This window comes from Arctopsyche grandis, chromosome 10 (assembly GCF_051622035.1).
Source record: "Arctopsyche grandis isolate Sample6627 chromosome 10, ASM5162203v2, whole genome shotgun sequence".
In the NCBI taxonomy this organism is placed as follows: Eukaryota; Metazoa; Arthropoda; class Insecta; order Trichoptera; family Hydropsychidae; genus Arctopsyche; species Arctopsyche grandis.
The window spans coordinates 28,289,601-28,312,622 of record NC_135364.1 but is presented as its reverse complement, the minus strand read 5'-3'; the positions used below and the strand labels follow the sequence as shown (position 1 = coordinate 28,312,622).

The window sequence follows — 23,022 nt, the reverse complement described above, 5'->3', positions numbered from 1 at the left end:
CTAATTAATTATTATATAATACATACGTATGTATATTATGGCGCTAATTTATTATCGTGAGCAAATTTTGTACTTTTGGTTTGCTCTGATAATAAGCGTTGATTTTTATCACATTTTTATTTGTATACTGTGTGGGTTTCAATCGTCTATTGAGAGGGTTTGAAGTGCGTGCAATTGAGCGTACAATCCATTGAGTTCCACCAATTGATCATGCGTTCCGGTCTCGGCCACTTGTCCTTTGTCCAGGACACATATCATGTCTGCCTTTCTGATCGTCGCCAGACGGTGAGCGATCACGATACACGTCCGGCCTCTGCTCGCTTTATCCAACGACTCTTGGACGATCTGAATATATTCAATATAAGCTATAACGGATGAATTGACGTTTCGATTTAGTTTCATTTGTAGAAAACGTACCTTTTCGCTTTGAGCGTCTAGTGCCGATGTTGCTTCGTCAAGGAGTAGGATTCTTGGATTTCTTATTAACGCTCGAGCAATAGCTATCCTTTGCTTTTGACCACCAGACAGTTGCATGCCTTTAGATCCCAAACCGGTATTATACCCCTGTGACGATAGGATTGATTTTAAGATTATTTATGAATATGAAACTTGGGCTTTGAATTCCAATTTACTCTATGAAGTTCAATAACAAGGAAAGATTGATGAAACATTTGGGTATGATTAGAAAAGCTGACATTAGCGTGATTGAAGATATTGAAATGTGAACAAGAGAAGTTCTGTAATTGTATTTAACCCTTTGCCCGCGGCAATAAATATAGCGAACAAGCCTTGTATGCGGCACCTTTTTCGCGAATTTGGCAATCGAGTTTTCGACCTAAAATACAGATTTTAATATTTACTCAAGTAACCAGATATGTTAATTAATACATAAAGTATTATTTTAAACAATAAAATACATAATATATGTCGTAGTTTTGGCTTAATTGTCAAATAATCATTCTTCATACAATTGAGACGTATCGTCGCCATTGTTCAACAGACGTGACGTCACATAATATGAGTATGGTTCCACAAAGAACTAATTTTGACTAGTTTATATTCATTTTAAGCAAATTGAATAGATGGCATTCAACTCTTAGTAATATATTCAACCAATTTTGAACCTTAAAACAGTTGAAATAGGCGCATATAAGGCTCAAAATCCCGTGCAAAGTTCAGAAATTCTATGGAAGACAGCCGCGCTACAGACTTGTCGCCCAAAGCTTCCATAGAAGACGGTCGCGGGCAAACGGTTAAAAATAAACTTTTGCTTACTTAGTAATGTGTTTTTAATATATATATAGATCACGGTTAAGATCACTTGTTAAGTCACGGTTAAGAACACGGCAAACGGTTAAGATCACTTTTGAGATGGATGGACAAAGTGAAGAATACATGTGGATTTAAATGGATGAATGTTGCTCCAAACAGAGAAGATCAAAAGCGTGCTGGAAAGGTTTTCATCCAACGGTGAATGGTGAGTTGTAAAATAAACACGGCATTTTAAAAAACATACTGCCGGAAGTGCTCGTATGAATCCATGAATGTTTGCATTCTTAGCCGCCTCGATGATCTCGTCCATAGGCACTTCCCGAGAATTATCCCCGTAGGCTATATTTTCAGCGATGGTTCTGTCGAAGAGAACAGGCTCTTGAGATACAATTCCCAGTTGAGACCTCAACTTCGGCAGCGTCAAGTCTTCGATTATGTTTTTATTATCGAGCCGCTGGAACCGATATGACCCATCATGAGTTATAGTCATTACATTATATGATACGTAACAGTTTAATCTTAAGCATACCACACTTCCTAGATGCGGATCGTACAATCTCTGCAACATTTGAATGCACGTTGATTTACCGCATCCGCTGTGCCCGACCAAAGCTACCGTTTGTCCCTTTTGTATGCTCAATGACAAACCCTGAAGGATTTCTATCTGAGGCCTGGTCGGATAGTGAAATTCCACCTTTGTATATTGTATATCCCCTTCAGATTTCTATATTAACATTATTTCTTATATGAATATACATATGTACGTGTTCGATTCGAATTGAATTCAACATACCCAAGGCACGTCTTCTTTGATGTTTGAATTTGAGAGGATATTAGGTATGCGATCCAACAGTGCAAATATTCTTTTCGACGATATCTTTGCATTGTTGACGTTGGGTGCAAACGCCAAAGCTTGTCCGATCATCCACGATCCGAATATAAGAGCTTCCGACACTCTGTAATTACATATGTATGTCTTATAGTTTTTTTCCATTGGATATTTTAGCGTAAAATGATTAAATTTACATACATAATAACATTCTGGAATTCAATCTCTTTATTGGCAACTAGAACACCTCCATAATACAACGCCAGAGCGTAGCCAAAGTACGGAGAACTCTGACCCAAGGAAAATACAACACCTCTCAGTCTAGTTTTAACTCTGGCTGCTTTTGAAACTAGTTTCGCTTCTTTGATGTAACGGTCTATAAAACCTTCTTCTTGACCTATGTACGATAAGTATATATAATAAATATATTATAATATGAGTACATCATAGATATAGAATACCATAGATGCGCCCTTACGCTCTAAGCCGATCACCCTGTTGGACCATGCACAAACAAAGTAGTGCATGGTCTAACTCTCAGTAGCTAGTTAGCTTCTAAGTAGGAAGGTCGATTGACATTTTTCGAAAATGCCAACGTGTTCAGTGAAATTGTGTTACAATTACTCAAGAAAGCATAAAAAGGCGGATGGCATCACATATCTTATGTAAGAATTAATATATAATGTCTTCAATTATAGTAGTATTTTAACATATAATGAAATATCGGCGCGATGTATGTATATAGTGATATATGCAGTGATTGAAAAGCGGTCGACAACCTCTGCCACAGATGTCTCTAAATGCACACGCATATCTTGTTGGCACTGAAGGAAATTCAGAAATCGACATTATGTTTAAAACTACAAACAATGAACTAAATATTAAAGTGTCAGCTTTAAAATTGACCCTTGTGGAAGTTACTAATATTTAAATATTGTAATAGTTAATGATGGTTTTATTATAGTTACATACATTTGTAGTTTAATATAGTGTGTATAGCTAAATATTTTTTTCTTAATATATGGCTTTATTAGTTTGGTTTACTGTCACGCGGAGTGTCCAATAAAATAAAGTTATAAATAAAATAAAACTTCAGTGCATGTACATATGTACATAAACTGGTTGCTGACCACTGCTTCGACCTTTTTTTTCACCACTTCCCCGCTAGTTAAACCCCCCCCCCCCACCTCTCAGTTGGTGGTGACTACATCTCCCACCAAAAATGTACATAATGGCTTATCTATGTATATTCTATATCCATGGAGCACATACATTGTTTAAATTAGAAGATTAATTCTTACATAAACTTATAACGGTTCTAATATTGGATATCGCTTCAGTTGCAATCTTTGTTGAACTCTCCATAGCAAGCTTCTCCTTCGTTCCTTGGTTTCCCATAATGCGAGCTTCCAGAAAAACGGTAGCCAAAATTATCGGCACTGTCACCAGAGACACCAGTGTCATTTTCCATGAATAAAAAAATGAAAGAACTACACCTACAGCCAGAGTTGAAATCGCTTGAATCATAGATCCTATCCTTGAACCGGTGGCCTGTAATTGTAAAAAATAACATAAATAAATAAATAAATTGAGAATTATGTGCGTGATAATATTTTTAAGATATACAAATCCAATTTTACCCCTTGAATTGCTCCACAATCGCTAGATAGCCGTACTCCAAGTGCACCTATGGAATTATTCGTATCGTCGTACCATCCCATTTCTTGTTTCAACAGTGCTTCAAAGCTCATTGACCTGTGAAAAAATAATAATTTCATTTATAATATGGCAAGAAGAATAGATTAAAGATGGACAAACGATATATTCAAGAAACTTGTAAAAAGACTACAAATATGAGTGAACGAAGTAAGGAAAACGGATATACTAGATGGAAAATAGAATAGAGAATACAGCTTATATGATGATGATATTCATTACCTGAGTCTAGAAGTTAATTTAGCTCCGGACACACTGAACACATAGATCTGTGTGAAAATTCCCAATCCGGTCACGACCCCCAGTATCAAAAAGTACACACAATATAGATATGTCTCTCTCATAATTTCATCAATGTCGTCCATAGATAACACCTACAATTGAAAACATCATTTGAACAGGACACTTGCATATTTTTAATGTATAATTTAATATGTCTTGTGGTGAACTTACTGCATAAACGTTTCCGAACAAAATTGCGAATGCTGGCAACGTGCCACCTAAAACCAATGACGCTAAACAACCCAAGACGATAAAAGGCCACTCGGGCATATTCAACTTCATCAGTCTCCAAAATGAAGTGCCGGATTCAATATCCATCGATTCGATCTCGCCGTTCTCTTCCACCGAGCTTATTGTCTCCGTCGACAGGGACGGGGTCGAACAAATTGACGCTTGTGATGATTTAATACTAGGCTCCTCGTTATTGTTCAATGCAGATTTCTGACCGTCTTCATCTGAAAATTGTCAATATAATTTACTAGTGTTGTGTCCGATGAAATATCATCGCATGGGTTATGGCATATTAAGTTGTAGGAATCTAGCACAACTTGTGCTATTACGAATCAAAACCAGTGATCTCATCATCGATCCTGTACAAACATGCATAACTCAAGGGAAACGTCCCCTTCGACCATTTCAGAAGAAAGAGTTCATCGCTCGATCGTAAAACGAACAAAACCCAACAGTGATGTCATCAGACAACCGCGACACATGTCCTGAAAACTCGTTTACGCGTTGCACACGACCCCATTCTCAAAAGAACGACGTCCTGGCACGCTGACCCCATAGCTATAAACCACACGTGTACCGAAGACACGTGCCTCGAAAACAGGTCAACACGTGTCCTGGAAACGAAGACAAAGCATCTGTACGCGGCACGCTTCAAGCCAGAACATATATAGCGACGCACCAGCTCCCAACACCAGAGTGAACCTCTGGAGTTCAACCAGCTCACTTCTCCGAATCTTAACTTCTTCGTCCATACAATAACTATTGTAATAATTGAACAAAAATAAACGATCCTCTTCCAAACTACACAACATGTGTTTCGTTAGGCCGGGATACGGTCAACATACCTTCCCTGCCTTACAAAGTTATTAAATAAAAAAAAAATTAAAAGAAATGTGTCAGTCCTTTGTTCGATCCACACGCGGTCGTATTTTTTTCAAATACCTTTTAAATATATTTATATTTAATTTTCTAATATGAAAATAATGGTAAAAACTACCTACCTACCTACACATATACAATATAAAACACCAATAGAAAAATTAATTAATTAATTAAATATATTTTCAATAGATGGCGCTAAATGCTATGAGACTATTGCCCTAGAGGAAACATTGATAGCAAATATTATATATAGAATTTTTTTCTTGATCTGTTATTGTATTCGTATTACATATATTCGTACGTTTTGTTGGCAGTGTTTTAAGTGTGACATACATATTTTATTTTTATCTTTAATTTATACCAAGAAGAACTAACAGGTAACCCCAATGCTCCTTCCTGACCAGAAACATTGTACATTTGATTCAAATATTATTAGTGTTATACAAAGTACATACATAGATACATATTAATTAATATTAACAGAGACATTTAGGCTCTGACCGCACTATGCGACTGCGACATGAACGGCAGCGTGCGGCCAAATACTGTTTGTATGAAATTGTATGAGATATAACACACTACGCGTCAGACCTTTATGGTCAAATTAAATTTGCAGCATTTTATACAATTCAGCGAAATTCGAGATTACTGAAAACTCGAGATTTGGCAAGAAAAAATGGGTAAGGTTGCCAATTTGTTGGTACCGTTTCAATGAAAATCAGATAAATTGGCAAACTCTGATAGGAAATGATCGGCCTGGAGTTACAAATCCAAGGTCTGGCCAGCAGAAACCAGTGGGATTTTAACTCGTGACCACTCTGTTCAAAGCATTATATGCTAACCACTAGTTTATTCTGCTGGTTTATATGTCCATATGTCGAATCGATGCGACTATTATAGTACGGCGAGCGTTATCGCATACAGAATAGCGATATTATATATATGATTAATTTCAATACAGAATTTCTTGCCGTCATACTTGGTTTTGGCTCCACGTTAGCCACAACGAGGTTGTAATAGCTGCCTTTCAGTTTCATCAGTTCAGCATGAGAGCCCATTTCTACGACGATTCCTTTGTCCATATAGACTATAATATCAGCGTTGGCTATTGTCGACAGTCTAAAACACGAATTCAATATCAGCACACATTAAACAGTTAGAATTTGCATTACTGTTGTTATTAATATAACCTGTGTGCTACGATTATTGTAGTGCGCCCTTGACTTGCCGTGTCTAAAGCTTTTTGCACTTTAGCTTCGGATTGTAAATCTAAGGCACTTGTAGCTTCATCCAAAAGTAAAATTTTAGGATCTCTAATCAAGGCACGTGCTATTGCTATCCTTTGCTTTTGACCTCCGGACAACTGGGTCCCCCTTTCTCCGACCATTGTATCGTAACCCTAAAATAACTCAAGAATCAATCAAAATCTTTAATATACATTCCGCTTTATGTATGTATTTATTAGGTTGCCTTACGTTTGGTAACTTCATAATGAAATCATGACAGTTTGCAGACTTTGCTGCATATTCTACATCCACCTGAGTACTTCCTGGCCTGCCATATCTACAATTTATCATTAGAATTTACACTTACAACGTTTCACTATATAAATAATAAGTTATTTATTAAAATTGAAATAAATCAAACCTGATATTTTCTTTTATAGTTGTTGAAAATAATACTGGTTCCTGATTAACCACTCCGATGTGACTCCTCAACCATTTGACATTTAAATTTTTGATATTTTGTCCATCAATGCCGACACTACCGTTTATTGGATCGTATAACCGTTGAATTAATTGTAAGCATGTAGATTTTCCGCACCCGGAAGGGCCTACTAATGCCACAATCTGTCCCGGCTCTATCTTCAGAGAGAATCCTTGCAAAATCTACAAATAGTGCAAACTTATTATACCCGATGTTCCGTTTTGAATGGGTCACTTCGATGTATTTATTAGATTTACACGTGACAGGTGAATAAATTGCCAGTCATCAAATATAGCGAAGTGATAAATTTTATGTGGTCGTACATTGAGAATTGGTTGGCCTTGAAGCGCCGTTGCCGACGGACGGTTGACACCTCCGACGCGCGAGAAATGGCCGCTTTGCCTACACGTGTAACATTCTTTCCGTAAATAAATGTTCTTGCATCTTAATGCATCTTATTTATCAACCTAATACAACACACGACGCATGTAATGGATATCTCCACCGTTTGGAGACACAAAGGAACCAGCCACAAGAAGCCCCAGTTGAGCTGTCAGTAATGGGAAGCGGTGGACCAAAACCACCGTCAACCATTAATCATTCGGTGAAGTCTGAATGTAACACCTGACATGTACTGAATATTAAATTATTATAAAAAAAAGAAAATATTGCATACTTTAACCGTTGGACGTGACGGGTATCGAAAGTGAACATCCTCAAAAACTATTTCTCCTTTCATTGTGTTCGGCTTTAAGCCAGCTGTACTGAGACTGTCGATGTTTGAAATTCTATCAATCAATTTGTATATGCTAGCTGCTGAAGATCGTGCCGTAGAGAAGGCTTCCATGTGCGGAGAAGTTAAACCCATATTTTGAGCTCCGGCTAATACTCCGAAGAATACCTAAAAACATTTATTGAAATAAACCATGTTACAATAAAAATTTCAGTAGTATTTATGAATTTGAAACTTACAATGAGAAAAACAGCTGGAGTGTATTCTTTCACTTCCAAATTTCTATCGTCTAAGATTAATGTGACTCCGTAGTAAAACCCTACAGCATAACTAACATAAATGATGAGCCACATAACACCTGAAGCGATGCCAGAGTATAAACCTTTTTTGCTTCCAGTTATTTGTGCCGGTCTAAGATTCTTAGAAAACCTTTGGAAAATATATTAAATGAACTATTTGCCACATTAAGTTCATTCATTCTAAATTAGGCATACCTTTCGACTTCTTTTTTTTCACCACCAAAAGCCACAACCGTTCTGATCGAACTTAGTACTTCTTCAGCTATAACTCCAGCCATATTGTAAGCTTTTAGTTCCCTCGTTGTTAAAGTGCTTTGTATCTGTATTTAAAATGTAAAATACAAATACTTATATGCTTGTGAATCACAATAATTACAATTGCGAATATTTACCCTAGCTACGAGAGCAGTTGTTAAGATTATAACCGGAGCACAACTCATAACCACCAAAGTTAGTTTCCATCCATAGAATAGTGATACGAGAATGGAAAAGAAAAACGATGTCAACAAATATGTAAAAACTCCTATTTTTTCTCCGATTCCTTCTTTTAGTTTTTCCATGTCTCTATACATAATGTCACATAAAATTATTTATTTAAATATGTACATAGTAAATAAAAAGAGTATTGGCACTTACTCTGATATTTTCGTAGCAAAATTCATACTAGTATTTGTATCGTACCACGTAATATCCTGACACAATATTGAACGTAAAAGAAGTCTTCTTATTCGACTTATCTAAAAAATTATACCACTTTTAATTATTGTTAAATCTATTTCATAAATCAAATTCAGTTCATTATTGCTATTACCTGCCTGATTGCAGAAAAATTGAGCAAATCAATACAAAGAATGCCAACAAACAGCTGCAGCAGTGACACAGCAGTCATACTCACACCAAATGCAACCGCATCCTCTATTAGTGCATCCCGAAGCTCATCTGCAGTTCCATTTGTTCTATAAGCATACCAAAAGTATATTGAATTAATAGTGGAAAGTATGGGTGGACAGATTTAAACGATTAGTACCTTGAAAATGAACATTTTGATTGGAAAGTAAATATTTACCAGCTAAATTACTTTGTGACATAATCATAGATATAGAATATATAATACATAGATAATCCATTACGTACATTTTTGGTCGGAGATGTTGTCGCCACCAACTGAGAGGTGGGGGGGAGGGATGGTTAACTAGCGGGGAAGTGGTGAAAAAAAGGAAGGACGCGGCGGTCGGCAGTGGTCAGCAACCAGTTTATGTATATGTACATGCACTGAAGTTTTATTTTATTTATAACTTTATTTTATTGGACACTCCGCGTGACAGTAAACCAAACTAATAAAGCCATATTAAGAAAAAAATATTTAGCTATACACACTATATTAAACTACAAATTTATGTTACTATAATAAAACCATCATAAACTTTTTTTTTTTAAGATATTTGCAATCGACCCGTCGGTCATAAGCAGATTTTATAACAATTTATTTATCAGAAGATTTGGCAATTCATTAATTGCCAGCTTTTTATCCATTACTCGAGCACTCTGCGGCGCTTTAGTCTAGTGTCTTTTGCACTAGACTTTATAAGAGCTTTTGCCAGCTCGTTTGAGTGAGTTTCGAGTCTAAGCTTGTAGTTTTTTGTATAACTTTCTATTTCCGTTTTAATTGTTGGTATATATACATGTTGATGAATTTCAGTGTTTCTCGCAAACCATGGAGCATTTGTTATTATTCTAAGGGCTTTATTTTGGAATCGTTGTAAGATTTCCACGTTAGAGTTACTACTCGTTCCCCATAGTTGGATACCATATGTCCAGACTGGCTTTAGGATTGACTTGTATACCAAAATTTTATTCTCTAATGTTAGACTGGATTTTCTTCCTATCAACCAGTTCATTTTGTGTAGCCGCTGGGTGAGTTCCTGTCTTTTATTTTTGATGTGATCTTTCCATGTCAGTCTCCTGTCAATGGTGAAACCCAGGTATTTTGCTGCGGTACTTTCAGTCAGTTCATCGTTTTTCAGTCTGACTACTGGGCAGTTCTCTCGTCGAAGTGTGAATGTGACATGAACAGATTTGCCAGTGCTAGCCTTCACTCGCCATTTTTTCATCCACTCTTGGAAGCCATTTAATTGATCCTGTAGCACTTCCGATGCGAGCGTGGGGTCGCTACTACTTGTTAGGAATGCTGTGTCATCGGCGTACGTTGCTACTGTGACATTTTTGTTTGGTGTTGGGATGTCTGCTGTGTAGATCGTGTATAATATTGGTCCCAAAATTGATCCCTGTGGCACTCCCGCTCTGATTTTGTATAGCTTTGACGGAGGAAGGAATAATTCCAGAACACCAATTTGGGTTCAGAGCAAACCATCATTAACTATTACAATATTTAAATATTAGTAACTTCCACAAGGGTCAATTTTAAAGCTGAAACTTTAATATTTAGTTCATTGTTTGTAGTTTTAAACTTAATGTATATGTATTTGACGTAATGCATTTAGAGGCATCTGTGGCAGAGGTTGTCGACCGCTGTTCAATCACTGCATACAAAACTACATACATGGCGCCGATATTTCATTATATGTTAAAATACTACTATAATTGCAGACATTATATATTAATTCTTACATATGATATGTGATGCCATCCGCCTTTTTATGTTTTCTTGAGTAATTGTAACATAATTTCACTGAATACGTTGGCAATTTCGAAAAATGTCAATCGACCTTCCTACTTAGAAGCGAACTAGCTACTGAGAGTTGGACCATGCACTACTTTGTTTGTGCATGGTCCAACAGGGTGATCGGCTTAGAGCGTAAGGGCGCATCTATGGTATTCTATATCTATGGACATAATGCTATTTGATTTTTTTAACTATCGAATACTTTTTTTTTAATTAAAGTGTTTATTTCAATTTACCAATCGTTTAACTGCTTATAAAAGTATAGTTAAATGATACGGCATTAATTACATAATTCGACCGCCCCCGAAGGCTTGTAGTATAACAGTTGGAGTTGAAGAGCCTTTTGGAGCTACTCTGTCCATCATCAAGGTGGTGAACTCTCCGTATCCGATTATACCGATAGGTATACAAGCTCCCATCACCATAGCCATGAATATACCCAAAAATGTTGCAAGCAGTTCTGTACATTTTGCAAAGCGGAACTGAAACGGATATAATCACTGAAATAAAATAATTTAAACCACATTAATTAAAGTATATTGACGGACTTACTATTTTATAATATGGTACTGGGTCCTCTGCTTCTTTATCTTTCTTTTCATGTACTGGTCTTAACAAAGAACACAGATTTTATACACATGAAAATTGTTAATATTTTTATCAAGCATGTGCATATAAGTCTAACTTACAAATTGAGTTCTTGAAGATGGATGCTGGTGAGACTGCCTCTGAGATTTGGACCGCTAAATGTGGAACTTCGACGTCGATAGTTCCCAAACTCGTTTGAAATATTTAATAAATTGCCGTCATTGCGCATTTTTGCTTTTACAATCCTTGATTTAAAAAAAAAAACAAATTTCAATTTTCTCTGTATAATGGTTGTACGTCTGTGCTATTGTATCTAGAATTAAAATGGCAATGCCAAAAGCAACAATTTGCATTTCCAAGATTGTCATTGCTTGTGTTATAGCTTGAAATAAACGATTATTTAGAAATAAATTAGTGTAATCTATAAATAAGTAGTGCAGTATGAACTGGCACATTAAGGAAAGGTTTTGTACTCGGAAGTAAGAATTAATGGGTTAAGCTTTATTTAAGTAAATAAAAACATCAAGTTTAAAGATCTTTAGTATGTATATTTCACTCTGACAATAATCTCGGACAAATTTACTCAATTTATACTACATAGCTATGGATATATTGATTCTTTGTGATATTTGTATTCACATGAAAAGTATTCGTATGGGTTGCTTATAATTAATTTTATTTAGCAAAGCACCATAAAAATGGATTCAGATATCCCAATTACAGTTTCCAATTATTCAACTTCATCAACTGTTCGAATATCGAATAGTAAAATTCGAATAGATTTGAACAATAGAAAACAGTGTGAAATATTAATTCAATATAATTAAAATGAGTGGAGTCACATATATAAAAAAGAAAAAGGAAATTTATCGTCATACATAAACTTTATTTTAATTTTAAAAATACATATTTTAAAAATAACTAAATAAATAAATTTAATGTTTCAAAATTTAGCCTCGCCCTTAATTTTGTTTTTATTATTCCTGCTGTGGAGAACACTCTTTCAGTAGAAGTTGACGTTGGCTTAATTGTTAACACCTTACTATCCGCTCACGCGTATATGCGTGAGTAAAAACTTTGCGTAAACGTCCGCTCACGCGTATTTACGTGAACAAAATTAGCATGCGCTTTGTGTACGCGCATTTCCGGACTTGAGGTGACAACAATTCACGCGTCGAAGCGGGCAGTAAAGTGCTTAGAAGGATATCTAAAGCTTCGGTTCGTTTTTTAAAGTTATCCAAGTACTTGAAATCTTTTTTTAACCTTTTTGAATTATCTTGGAATTTGAAAAACGTACTTTTATAACGTGCACGCGCGTTCAATCAGTTTATTTAATTTGAGAAAAAATACCCGGATCGATAACGTGTCACTACAAACTCCACCAACTTTGCGCCATTCATTGTTCATTGTTCGTCGTGCTCTGTTCATTTTTATTATGAACCTTTTTTTATGCTCTCTAGCTTTGTAGTTTGCCCTGTTTCCTGGAAAAAGCACGCTTCCTCTAATTATGACCCAGTAATTTGGTATACTATCTCACGATACCTTTATTTATTATCTAGACCAGTGTTTCTCAACCTGGGTCCACATGGCCCTTTTAGGAGGCCCAGACCCTCTCAAGGGATACACAAACCAAAATTCTACTTTTTGGGGGGCATAACGAGCTCTAAGGTACAGTCTGATGGAAACTATAAAATTTTTATATTTATATAATGTCTTAAATGAAAAGAAGAGCTTAAACTTTTTATATGTCATCAAACTGAATATACATTTGCATTTCGGAAAATATACTAGCTTGTGCAACCCATGGGGCTGCTTCAATGGTTGGCAAATATCAAGGATTTATCACATATCTGAAAAAATGTGTGCCAAATATTTTTTAAATAAGGCTATGAAGGCGTTTACATGGGTCTCTTAAAAAAAATAAATTTCATTAAATCAAGCCCACTTCGAGATCACCTTTTTCGAATAATATGTTAGGAAAACTAGGAGGATTTTGAACGCCAGCAGTTCGTTGGTTATTATCGAAGGGTAATTGTCTTAATCGTGTTGTTATACTTTGGAACAGTATTGTGTCATTTATGAGTGACAACCAATTTGGGGAGATGGTTGGTGCAAAATGCGATGCATTTATTTATCAGACATATTTGAGAAATTTGATTTGTTAAACAAACAATTACAGGGAAAATGTTTTAATCTCACAACGCGTAAAAATGTAATTATTGCTTTTCTTGGAAAAGTAATAATTACATTTCAAAATTAATCTTTTCAAAATTAATGTTAAACGACGCGATTTAACATAATTTCCATCATTGGCTAATATTTCTAATACAAGATGATGATCTTTACATATACATATGTATATTGAACGGGTTTGGTGCAAACGATCGACAAGCGCCAGACAGACTGAACCACAGATTAACTGGATGGCTGCTTTAAACGCAATTCTCGTCTTCTCGAATGATATATTGCATATCAGATGACGAGTAACCTTTCGATGTGCACAGATGCAATTATTAAAATGGTAATTATTAAAATTAAGTTGGATCTTTCTGGCGAGTTTAATAAGGCAAAATTTGGAACTAAATTATCATAACGTATACAGGGTAGGTATTTCGGGACTTCGGGTAGATTTCGCTTAGTGAAAGTGCGAGTAGTGCGCACGCATAAGGTACACGTGTCGTTAATCTGTGGTTCAGTCTGTCTGGCGCTTGTCGATCGTTTGCACCGGATCGATATTGAACATTTGAAGCAGCTTCATGAGGATATGCAAGTTAGATTTAATGATATTGTAAATCTAAATATTCCAGATTGGGTAATTGATCCATTTAGTGTGAATGTAATTGATATTGATATCAACTTTCAAGAAAATCTGATAGATCTGGAAAGTAATATGAATGCACAAATAAGATTCAAACTGAATAAAGATCATTTTTGAATCAGCACTGAAGTAGCGAGCATGTTTCCACAGCTTTGGGAGTAGGCAAGTTTATATTTCACTGCATTTCCTACACCTAATCTCGTCAAATCTGGATTTAATCGAGCTATGCATCCCCTCTCAAAAGTTCGTAGCCGTCTTGATGTTGTAATAAGAAGAGGTATGTAATAAAATAATTAATTTGAATAAAAACAATAATTTTATTTTACTACCGCCATCTATGTTTAAAACTAATAAACAAACGATGGATAAACGTCAACGACTATCTCGCCGGGCAGATATCAAACGCGTCTTACGCGATATTTTTGCACCATCGTAATAGCGGAGGATCCATTTACTTATATTGATGACCAAATGAGCAACATTGCAAAGTATGAAAACGATCGGATAAGAGGCAAACTTTTTCCTGAATTGTAATCGTAAGTGAAACGTAAAGGAGGTATGTAGAAAGAGATGATCCCCGTATGTCACTAACAACATTTGATCACAATCACAAGGATCGCACTAAATAAAATTATCTTTCAATTTATTACTTATTTATACATAGATATATGTATATCTTTTTGCACATGGGACAGATGCCAGTCATATGTTAATGATGTGGATTTTCGTCACATTCATTACAATTTCGCCATATTGATGTAAATAACGTGTCTGAAAGTGACGATAAGCCAATCTTCTGATATATATTGATAAAGTATGTATGTAAAACAAATTCACTACGTGAAAAAAAGTTTTGCAGGGAAAACACGTCTAATTAAATTTTACGATTTTGGAATTCAAGGGTAAACCTAAAGACTTGTTCATGTCGATGGTATGAGTCGGTTACCATGAGCAAGTGGTACGTCATCGCCGATGGTACGGCATATTGATTTTTTCGCGATTTTCGCATTTTGTGACCTTCCTGTATGAACATACGTATGTATGTATGTACATACATAGGTACTGTGTGCACGTAAGAGTCGCAAACGGACTAATTACAGGATCAATACTTTTCAAAGACTAATCACTGTTATTTGTAGCTAATGAAGATTTGGATTGGGTTTTTTCGTTTCAAAAATTGAATTAAACGAATCTAAAGTTTTAACTTCAACTTCAACCCTTGCTTTGTATTTGAATGAATCGTGCTTTGAATAGGATAATATAATAGAACTAGTGTTGTACCCGATGAAATATCATCGCATATTAAGCTATTATATATGTATAAAATAAAAATGAAAGGAAATGTGTCGGTCCTGTGTTCGATCAGCACGCGGTCGAATTTTTTTCTAATACCTTTTAAATATATTTAATTTAATATCTATATTTAATTGTTTAATATGAAGGAAAATGGTAAAAATTATCTTATTTTCTATTAATCAATAGAAAAATTAATTAATTAAATAAATTTTCAATAGATGGCGCTAAATGCTCAAAGACTAATTTGCCTAGATGAAACATTGGTAGCACTCAGTATATAAAGAAGTTTTCATTTTGTTATTACTAGACTGCGGATAGACACCGTTTAGCTCTATTTACAAAGCTAGAGTCCAAAAAAAAAAAACGTTCGGCGAACCTTTAACAATGCATTTACAACAATTGAACAATACGCGGCACCCTCTGGGTCCGGGCTTTAGTTATTACATTCGTACGGTTTGTTGGCTGTTATACGACTATTATAGTACGGCGAGTGTTATCGCAGATACACAGATACACACATACAGATACAGACACACAGAATAGCGATATTATGTATATACATATGTATATGATAGGTTAAATGTGCCAATGAACAAGCGTTTGGCGAAAAAATATTTTTGGAAAAGGAAGATTTCCAGGTATATTACAAAAATTAAACTTTTACGCCATTGGGGGGGGGCGTCTCGTATTTTTAAAGATACGTCACGTCACTTCTTTGTTTTACCACAAATATCGTTTAACAAAATCATTAAGATAAATAAATTTTATAAACCTCTACCAAGCTATTGAATTCTGACGAAAATTTTTTATTGAAAATCGATATAAACAGTGAAAACAAGTTGCCAACTTACTTATTTATTATGTGATTTAGAACCATTGTTTAAGAAAACGCAAATCAGAACAACAAGAGATCAACAACGAACTTCCGACATTGTCAAAAGATGTACGCACAGTGTAAATATAGGTATATGCAGTGGTGTAGTGCTAAATAAAAAAAAGAGCCAGGTCGGTGTTTCATTTCTACGACCCCGACGAAATTATAATGTATTTTTTTATATTTTATAAACACTTCCATAATGCCCCCTTTTCAACATCTTTGATTTTGCAAAACCAGTGTTTGTGTGTCAACACCAACATTTGCTTTTAGCAATGCTAAAACCATTTATATACATATTGTTACGTACACTCGGATTAGGTCGAGTAATCGGATTAGGCCGAGTAGCATCCCAGAGACTGTGTGACCATTATAATTGGTTTCGAGTATTATCTCCCCCGAATGCACTTAGCGGCGATAGCGGTACTCGGTCGCATTCCCGTGGAGTTCTTAGAAGTAACACCGATACCGTGGGACGTGTCGTGGGAATACATATCCGGGTACATGCCTAAACAATAGGGAAGTAACCGGAGGTCCTGAGAGACCTGGCCCTTATAAGACGGTACTTAGGCGATATCAAGACATTCTGGACGGAGCACTGCCAGTGCGTGTATCTCCTTAATCACCAATAAATGCTGTGACACGACTTTGGCCTTTTACTTGGAACCTCCACCCACCCCTACGCAACAATGTATACAGAGAAATGTAATATTAATAGAAGTGGCTTTAGGTGTTATATTGTTGTCGAGTGACAGTTGTCCACGGACAGATCTAAATAATTTTAGCATCAGTCGTATTTGACGCTTGGTGCTCGACGTATGTCCGATAAAAACTTTTCTGTTTGTTTATATTACTCGCAAGATGGGCAAGTGCATTGGTAAAAATTGCACAATGCATTCAAAAACACACAATAAACAACATGGGATACATTTTTATAAATAAATTGATCCGATTGTATAGCGTATTTATAGAGACGTACCGCGTAAAATTGACAACAATTATTCATTTGTAAGGGCCCCTCTATTCTTATTACATCTCTCTGTATGTATACATATGTCAAAAAACTATCAAATTTTAGCATGTGAATTTAGAGATGACTATACATTTATACTGAGTTCCCTCATTGTATCTATCCCCAAGTGCATATGGTCAATAGTGTTGGGTGGACGTGAAGAGGGGGCTTCCAGAATCGGAGAAAAAGACGCAGGAGGCTTGTAGAAGGTATCTATTCGTGTGCTCTCGTCGGCGCTCCAGGTCGGAATGGTTTCCAGGCTGAGAGCTACCCATATTTATACCCGTTGAGCACAACACACATTCATACATACACGTGTAAACTATTGGTCGATGAGTGGGGCGATCCCATTGGCCGTTACATACGGCTTATTCATTCGGCGAGGACATTTTGGCGCGAACGAGAGATCAGGTGATTAGCGCTCGTAAGCCATCGGTCCACGGACGCCACTCACTAATCTCTACGTTACAATAGTTTAAATAATGTTTTATTTCGAAGTTTTGGGTGGTTTTAGATAAAAAAAGCCAATAAATTTCATTAAACGTCTTTTAAGTTTTGAATGTGCTCAGATTACTATACGATTGTGGTCATCGAGTGTTAGAACGAGAGTCTGCTCACAATATTTGGAATACAACATTTTATATGAAATTTTAGTCAAAATATTTTTTAATTGTACTCGAAAAACAATGTTTATATCAATAAAAGTGCCAGGGCGGCGACCTGGGTCAAAATAAGTACCAGGGCGGCGACCTGGCCCGACTACACCACTGGGTATATACATATGTATAGGTATTGAAAAAATTGACATCGTGCAATATCCACGTATCATTACTAGAGGTAGGATAGTCATAGTGCTATCCATTGTTCCATTGTTGTAAATCCTTTGTAAAAAAGGTTCGGCAAACCTTTAACAATGCATTTACAACCTTTGAACAATACGCGGCACCTTCTGGGTCCGGTGACTAGTCATAACCAGAACAAAAAATATAAAAGAATAAATGATAAAATTTTCAATCAACGATATTAAATATTTTTATAAAAATAGTTTAGTTTTATCCTATTTTATTTAAAAATTTTCTAAAGAAAATTGCATGTAATATAATGTTGTAATATGAAATTATATTTCATGTTACTTAATTACAGTAATTAATGATGAAATTAAGTCATATTTACTTTACTTCGTATCTCAACTATTAACAAAGATCATTCTGTCTATTTGCACACTTTTCATATGACAATAAAAACCGTAAATTTATATTTTAATTTTATGACAAATAAACATTGTGAATATTAAGTTCACTGTGAGAAATAAGATTTACTGTTCATACGATAATGAATTCGTCATACGTAATGTATGTACATATATTTTCATAGATACAATATGTAATGATATTAAATTCATGATAAATTTCAATTGAATAGACAAAAATGGCAAAGTTTTAAAACGATCGGAAAACTGTAGCAATTTTAGCTCAATCGTTTGCGAAGTGAAACATAGAAAAGCCTAGTAAAAATGATGACATACATGTATGTATATATGTATGTAATTGTAGTAATCCGAATATCATATATGTACATATAAAAATAAATAATCGTAAGTGAAAGTGAGAAGAGGAAAGTAAAAGTAAAAAATGTACGTCACAGATAAAACACTGACAAAAAAACGTACGAATATAATAACAAAAGAAAAAACTTCTATATATGTATACTGTTTGCTACCAATTTTTCCTTTAGGCTAATTTTCAATAGTTAATAATCGATTGAAAATTTATTTAATAAATTAATTTTTCTATTGGTGTTTTATATTGTTTATATGTAGATAGGTACATTTCATATTAAAAAATCAAATATAAATATTAAATTAAATATATTTAAAAGAAACATTTTATTTTCATATATTATACAATATTTCAACACCCAATGTATTTCAGTTTAAAACATAAATAAGTCCTGTCTGTAATCGTATGTACGCCATCTTGATTAAATTTTTTAATGAAATTATTTCGCTTTTAATTTTGGTTTTTAGTGCCACCTGTGTCTAGCGGCCCAAGCGACCGTCTATACAGGGCTGGCCCGAGGGGTAGGCTGTACAGGCAGTCGCCCGGGGCGCCAATAACCAAAATAAAAACGTAATAATACCTTGGGGCTTCTTGTTTGATTTAAAAAATATTCCCGAAATAAATAGCCTTGAAGTAAAATGCACAAAATTAGAAATAATTCTTAAAGATGGAGATAATTGCGACATGAATGGTAATGATTTGCACGAACAATTTAAAATAATTAACACTTTGATATACGATGTATAAATACTTATATAACGTTATAAAAATTAACCAGCTACAAAATGTTGTACCGAATTTATGGATATATTTAAGAATTTTACTAACCCTTCCGGTAACAGTTGCGTCATGTGAACGTAATTTTAGCAAACTTAAACTTATTAAGACCTATCTCAGGTCAACTTTATCGAACGAGTGTTTAAAATCATAAGCTATATTATCAATTGAAAATGAAATAGCTCAAAAACTTGATGTATCGACTAAATGATTGACTTGATGTATTGATTATGCGGACTTAAAGACTAGGAAGCAAAATTTTAATTATAGGTAGATTTTTATGAATTCTTACTATTTTCCTACATATGTAAATAATTTGTCAAATGATGATAAAGTATTCAGTATAATTGAATAGTCTAATGCAGCGATTTCCAAACTTTATGCTACTACGCCTCCCTAAAATTATATATATATATATATATATATATATATATATATATATATATATATATATATATATATATATATATATATGTATATATATATATATATATATATATATATATATATATATATATATATATATATATATATATATATATTATATTTATATATATATATATATATATATATATATATATATATATATATATATATATATATATATATATATATATATATATATATATATATATATATATATATATATGTATATATAATAATATACATAGACACATTTTAATAGATATAATAATATAGCTACGATATGAAGTTTTATTTATTTGTAAATATTATGTATGAAAATTACTCCCCTGGCAATAGTCCGCGCCTCCCAGTTTGTAAACCGCTGGTCTAATGGCAAAATTTATATAATCTCCCAAAACTCATTTAAAAACATCACAGAAATGGTAGTTTTTATTAATGTTTAAAATTGCAACATATTGTATTTAATATTTTTTAACACATTTTTGAAATATAAATATAATAATTTTACACTTACTAAAAAGGGATTGCGCTGAAATTTCTCTGAAATCTTTAAAGAAGCGAAAGATTAAAAAAAAAATATGTATATATATATATATATATATATATATATATATATATATATATATATATATATGTAAATGTAAATGTAAATGTAATATGTAAATGTCTAGGACCGGCCCTGCGCCTATACAACCTACCCTTTGGGTCAGCCCTGATTGTACGATGAATCTCTATAAAATTGCGTCATTATGAATATATAAATAGATATGTAGTTGCTTTTTCTTGCAATATAGTTAATTAATATTTTAGCATTACGTTAATATGTACATATGAGCCGTTATATTTGAAAGTGGCAAAAGTTCACTTTTCTACATTTCCAGAAATATTTCGCAAAAAATTAAATGTTTACGTTTAACAATATTTAAAAATACTTGTGGCCTGTAATAGGCTTGTTCTGTTTTACCGGATTCTGGATATATCGAAATAAAATAAGTGTTAACAATTTATCAATTAAGTCAAGCAGAGTTTTTGGAACTGAAAATTGGACTTTTGCCACTTAAAAATATAACGGCTCATATGAATCTAAAATTATTCAGTTTTCCTTGCTTACATATGTATGTATAGGTATCTATGTATACTTTAATAAATGTATATGTATTAGAGACTTACTTTTTCACCCCAAATATAAAACTCCAAAGTCAGTTACTTTATTAATAGTCAAATTATTAAAAGCTTCTATTTTTTATAAGGCTTCTGTATGTAGATACAGGGCCGACGAGAGGGGGGGGAGGGGGGGTAAAGTTCCAGAACCCTGACTATTCGAGGGGCCCCGTGTCAGAAATCATACCTGTTATATAATACTTTATTCAATTATTTTAAAAAAAATTGCAACCAACATATAGGTATTTTTCTAATAGTTATGATAGATTATTCGGAAATGTATATAAAAGATATTTTTTTTTAGTTCGTCATAGGGGCCGGAATAATTTTTCCCAGGGGGCGGGATTCCTCTCGGTGGCCCTGGGTACATACATTCATACATATATGTATTTACAATAAGCTGTATGCTTAAAAAATAGGAAAATTTATATTTAAGTCAAATATATACATATGTATATTATATTTATTTAATTATTTGTAAAAATTTGTTGAAATTAACACAAAAACCAAAGAAATTGTATGAAAAAAGAAATGAGAACAGTGAGGGGGGTGACAACAAAAGTAAATGTTAAATTTGTTTGCTGCCGCAAATCGTATTCAGTAATTAAAATATTTAAATTTCAATCTATTCAATGTTTTATAATTAATTTATTTTGAAGATTATTAAGTTAAGAACACATCGATACATTTTTTTTTGAAATTTCACAATATTTCACAGAAAAAATGGTAATTGTATTATTGTTATTTAAATTTTAAATTATTTATGCACATACCAGTTACTATTTCACGAACTCTTTTTAATATTTTTACGTAATTTAGACGCAATGCGAAATTTTTCAGCAACGACCAACCAGTAGGGCTACTGTCGCAATACTGAAATCTGTTGCGGTCATTTTGCCTCATATATGTACATATACAAATAGTATATATGTATAAACGTACCAAGTGCATTGAGGCATGCGCAGATACTTCAAACCCTATAATGTGACTAAAGAATGCGACTTTGAGTCTTCCGTCGTTTCTTTTTGGTCAATTTCCCTGTTGATCGTTGACAGAAAATTTGGTTCCCGTTTATTATTTTTCTTCTATGCACATATGTATACTGGTTTTATTTCACGACAGCTTGTTTTACCATACGATTCAAACTTTAACAAAAGTCTCTATCAATGTCGTAAAAAAGTCACTATCAAATTGTACAAATGTCGCTAATACAGTTTCTGCATAATTCATTCACTTATTACCAGCCGAATATAATTAGTAAAATCAGGGGCGGCTCGTAATTTTAAAAACAAGTGGAGCACGAGAAGGCTAAACCCCCCCCTCCTTCCTCCTACATATTTACATTTTTCCAAAAAATGAAATTTATATATTTTTAGTGACATATTATGCAAAGAAAATGACTTTTATTAACAAATTATCAACTTCGTTCATTAGTGTTCTGAAAAAGCAAATTAAAAATTTAATGATAAAATTGTCATATTGTGATTGACAATTTTAAAATAATTATAATATAGTTGAAACATTTCGTTAAATTGTACCACCATACTAAAATTATTGTATTTAATGAAATTTTGTGGAAAAAAGCTATTTGCAGAGTCACAATTATATTATGCTTAGTATATTTATAGTTTAATATATTTATATACTATTTCGTCATACTTTTATTACTAATAAATGGTTTTAGTAAAACACAAAATTACAAAGTACATATAATATATTTTCTTTTCTTGATTAAATCTCCTTACAAAATAAATTTAATTTGATTTATTGAATTCATCGATACGTCGACCATGATTAATTATGATAATGTTTATTAATTAATATAAAAAATATTTCTATTTATGATTGTAAATCATTCATTCCTGCATGTCCGTCAT

General features: G+C 33.7%; 1 protein-coding gene across 1 annotated transcript; it reads right to left on the bottom strand.

Annotated features, from left to right (window-relative positions):
- Window positions 1-45: 45 nt before the first annotated feature.
- LOC143918398 (multidrug resistance protein homolog 49-like) lies at window positions 46-22,020 on the bottom strand. The gene is made up of 24 exons (XM_077440303.1): window positions 21,919-22,020; window positions 11,324-11,467; window positions 11,187-11,244; window positions 10,923-11,116; window positions 8,763-8,907; window positions 8,588-8,688; window positions 8,344-8,515; window positions 8,147-8,271; window positions 7,892-8,081; window positions 7,596-7,820; window positions 6,860-7,101; window positions 6,688-6,775; window positions 6,403-6,611; window positions 6,192-6,331; window positions 4,271-4,554; window positions 4,040-4,191; window positions 3,742-3,856; window positions 3,403-3,652; window positions 2,303-2,498; window positions 2,066-2,228; window positions 1,802-1,996; window positions 1,517-1,726; window positions 418-564; window positions 46-345 (listed from the first exon to the last, which is right to left on the bottom strand). The coding sequence occupies exons 2-24, from the start codon at window positions 11,449-11,451 to the stop codon at window positions 139-141; spliced, it is 3,936 nt and encodes a 1,311-aa protein (XP_077296429.1). The 5' UTR covers window positions 11,452-11,467; window positions 21,919-22,020; the 3' UTR covers window positions 46-138.
- Window positions 22,021-23,022: the final 1,002 nt, after the last annotated feature.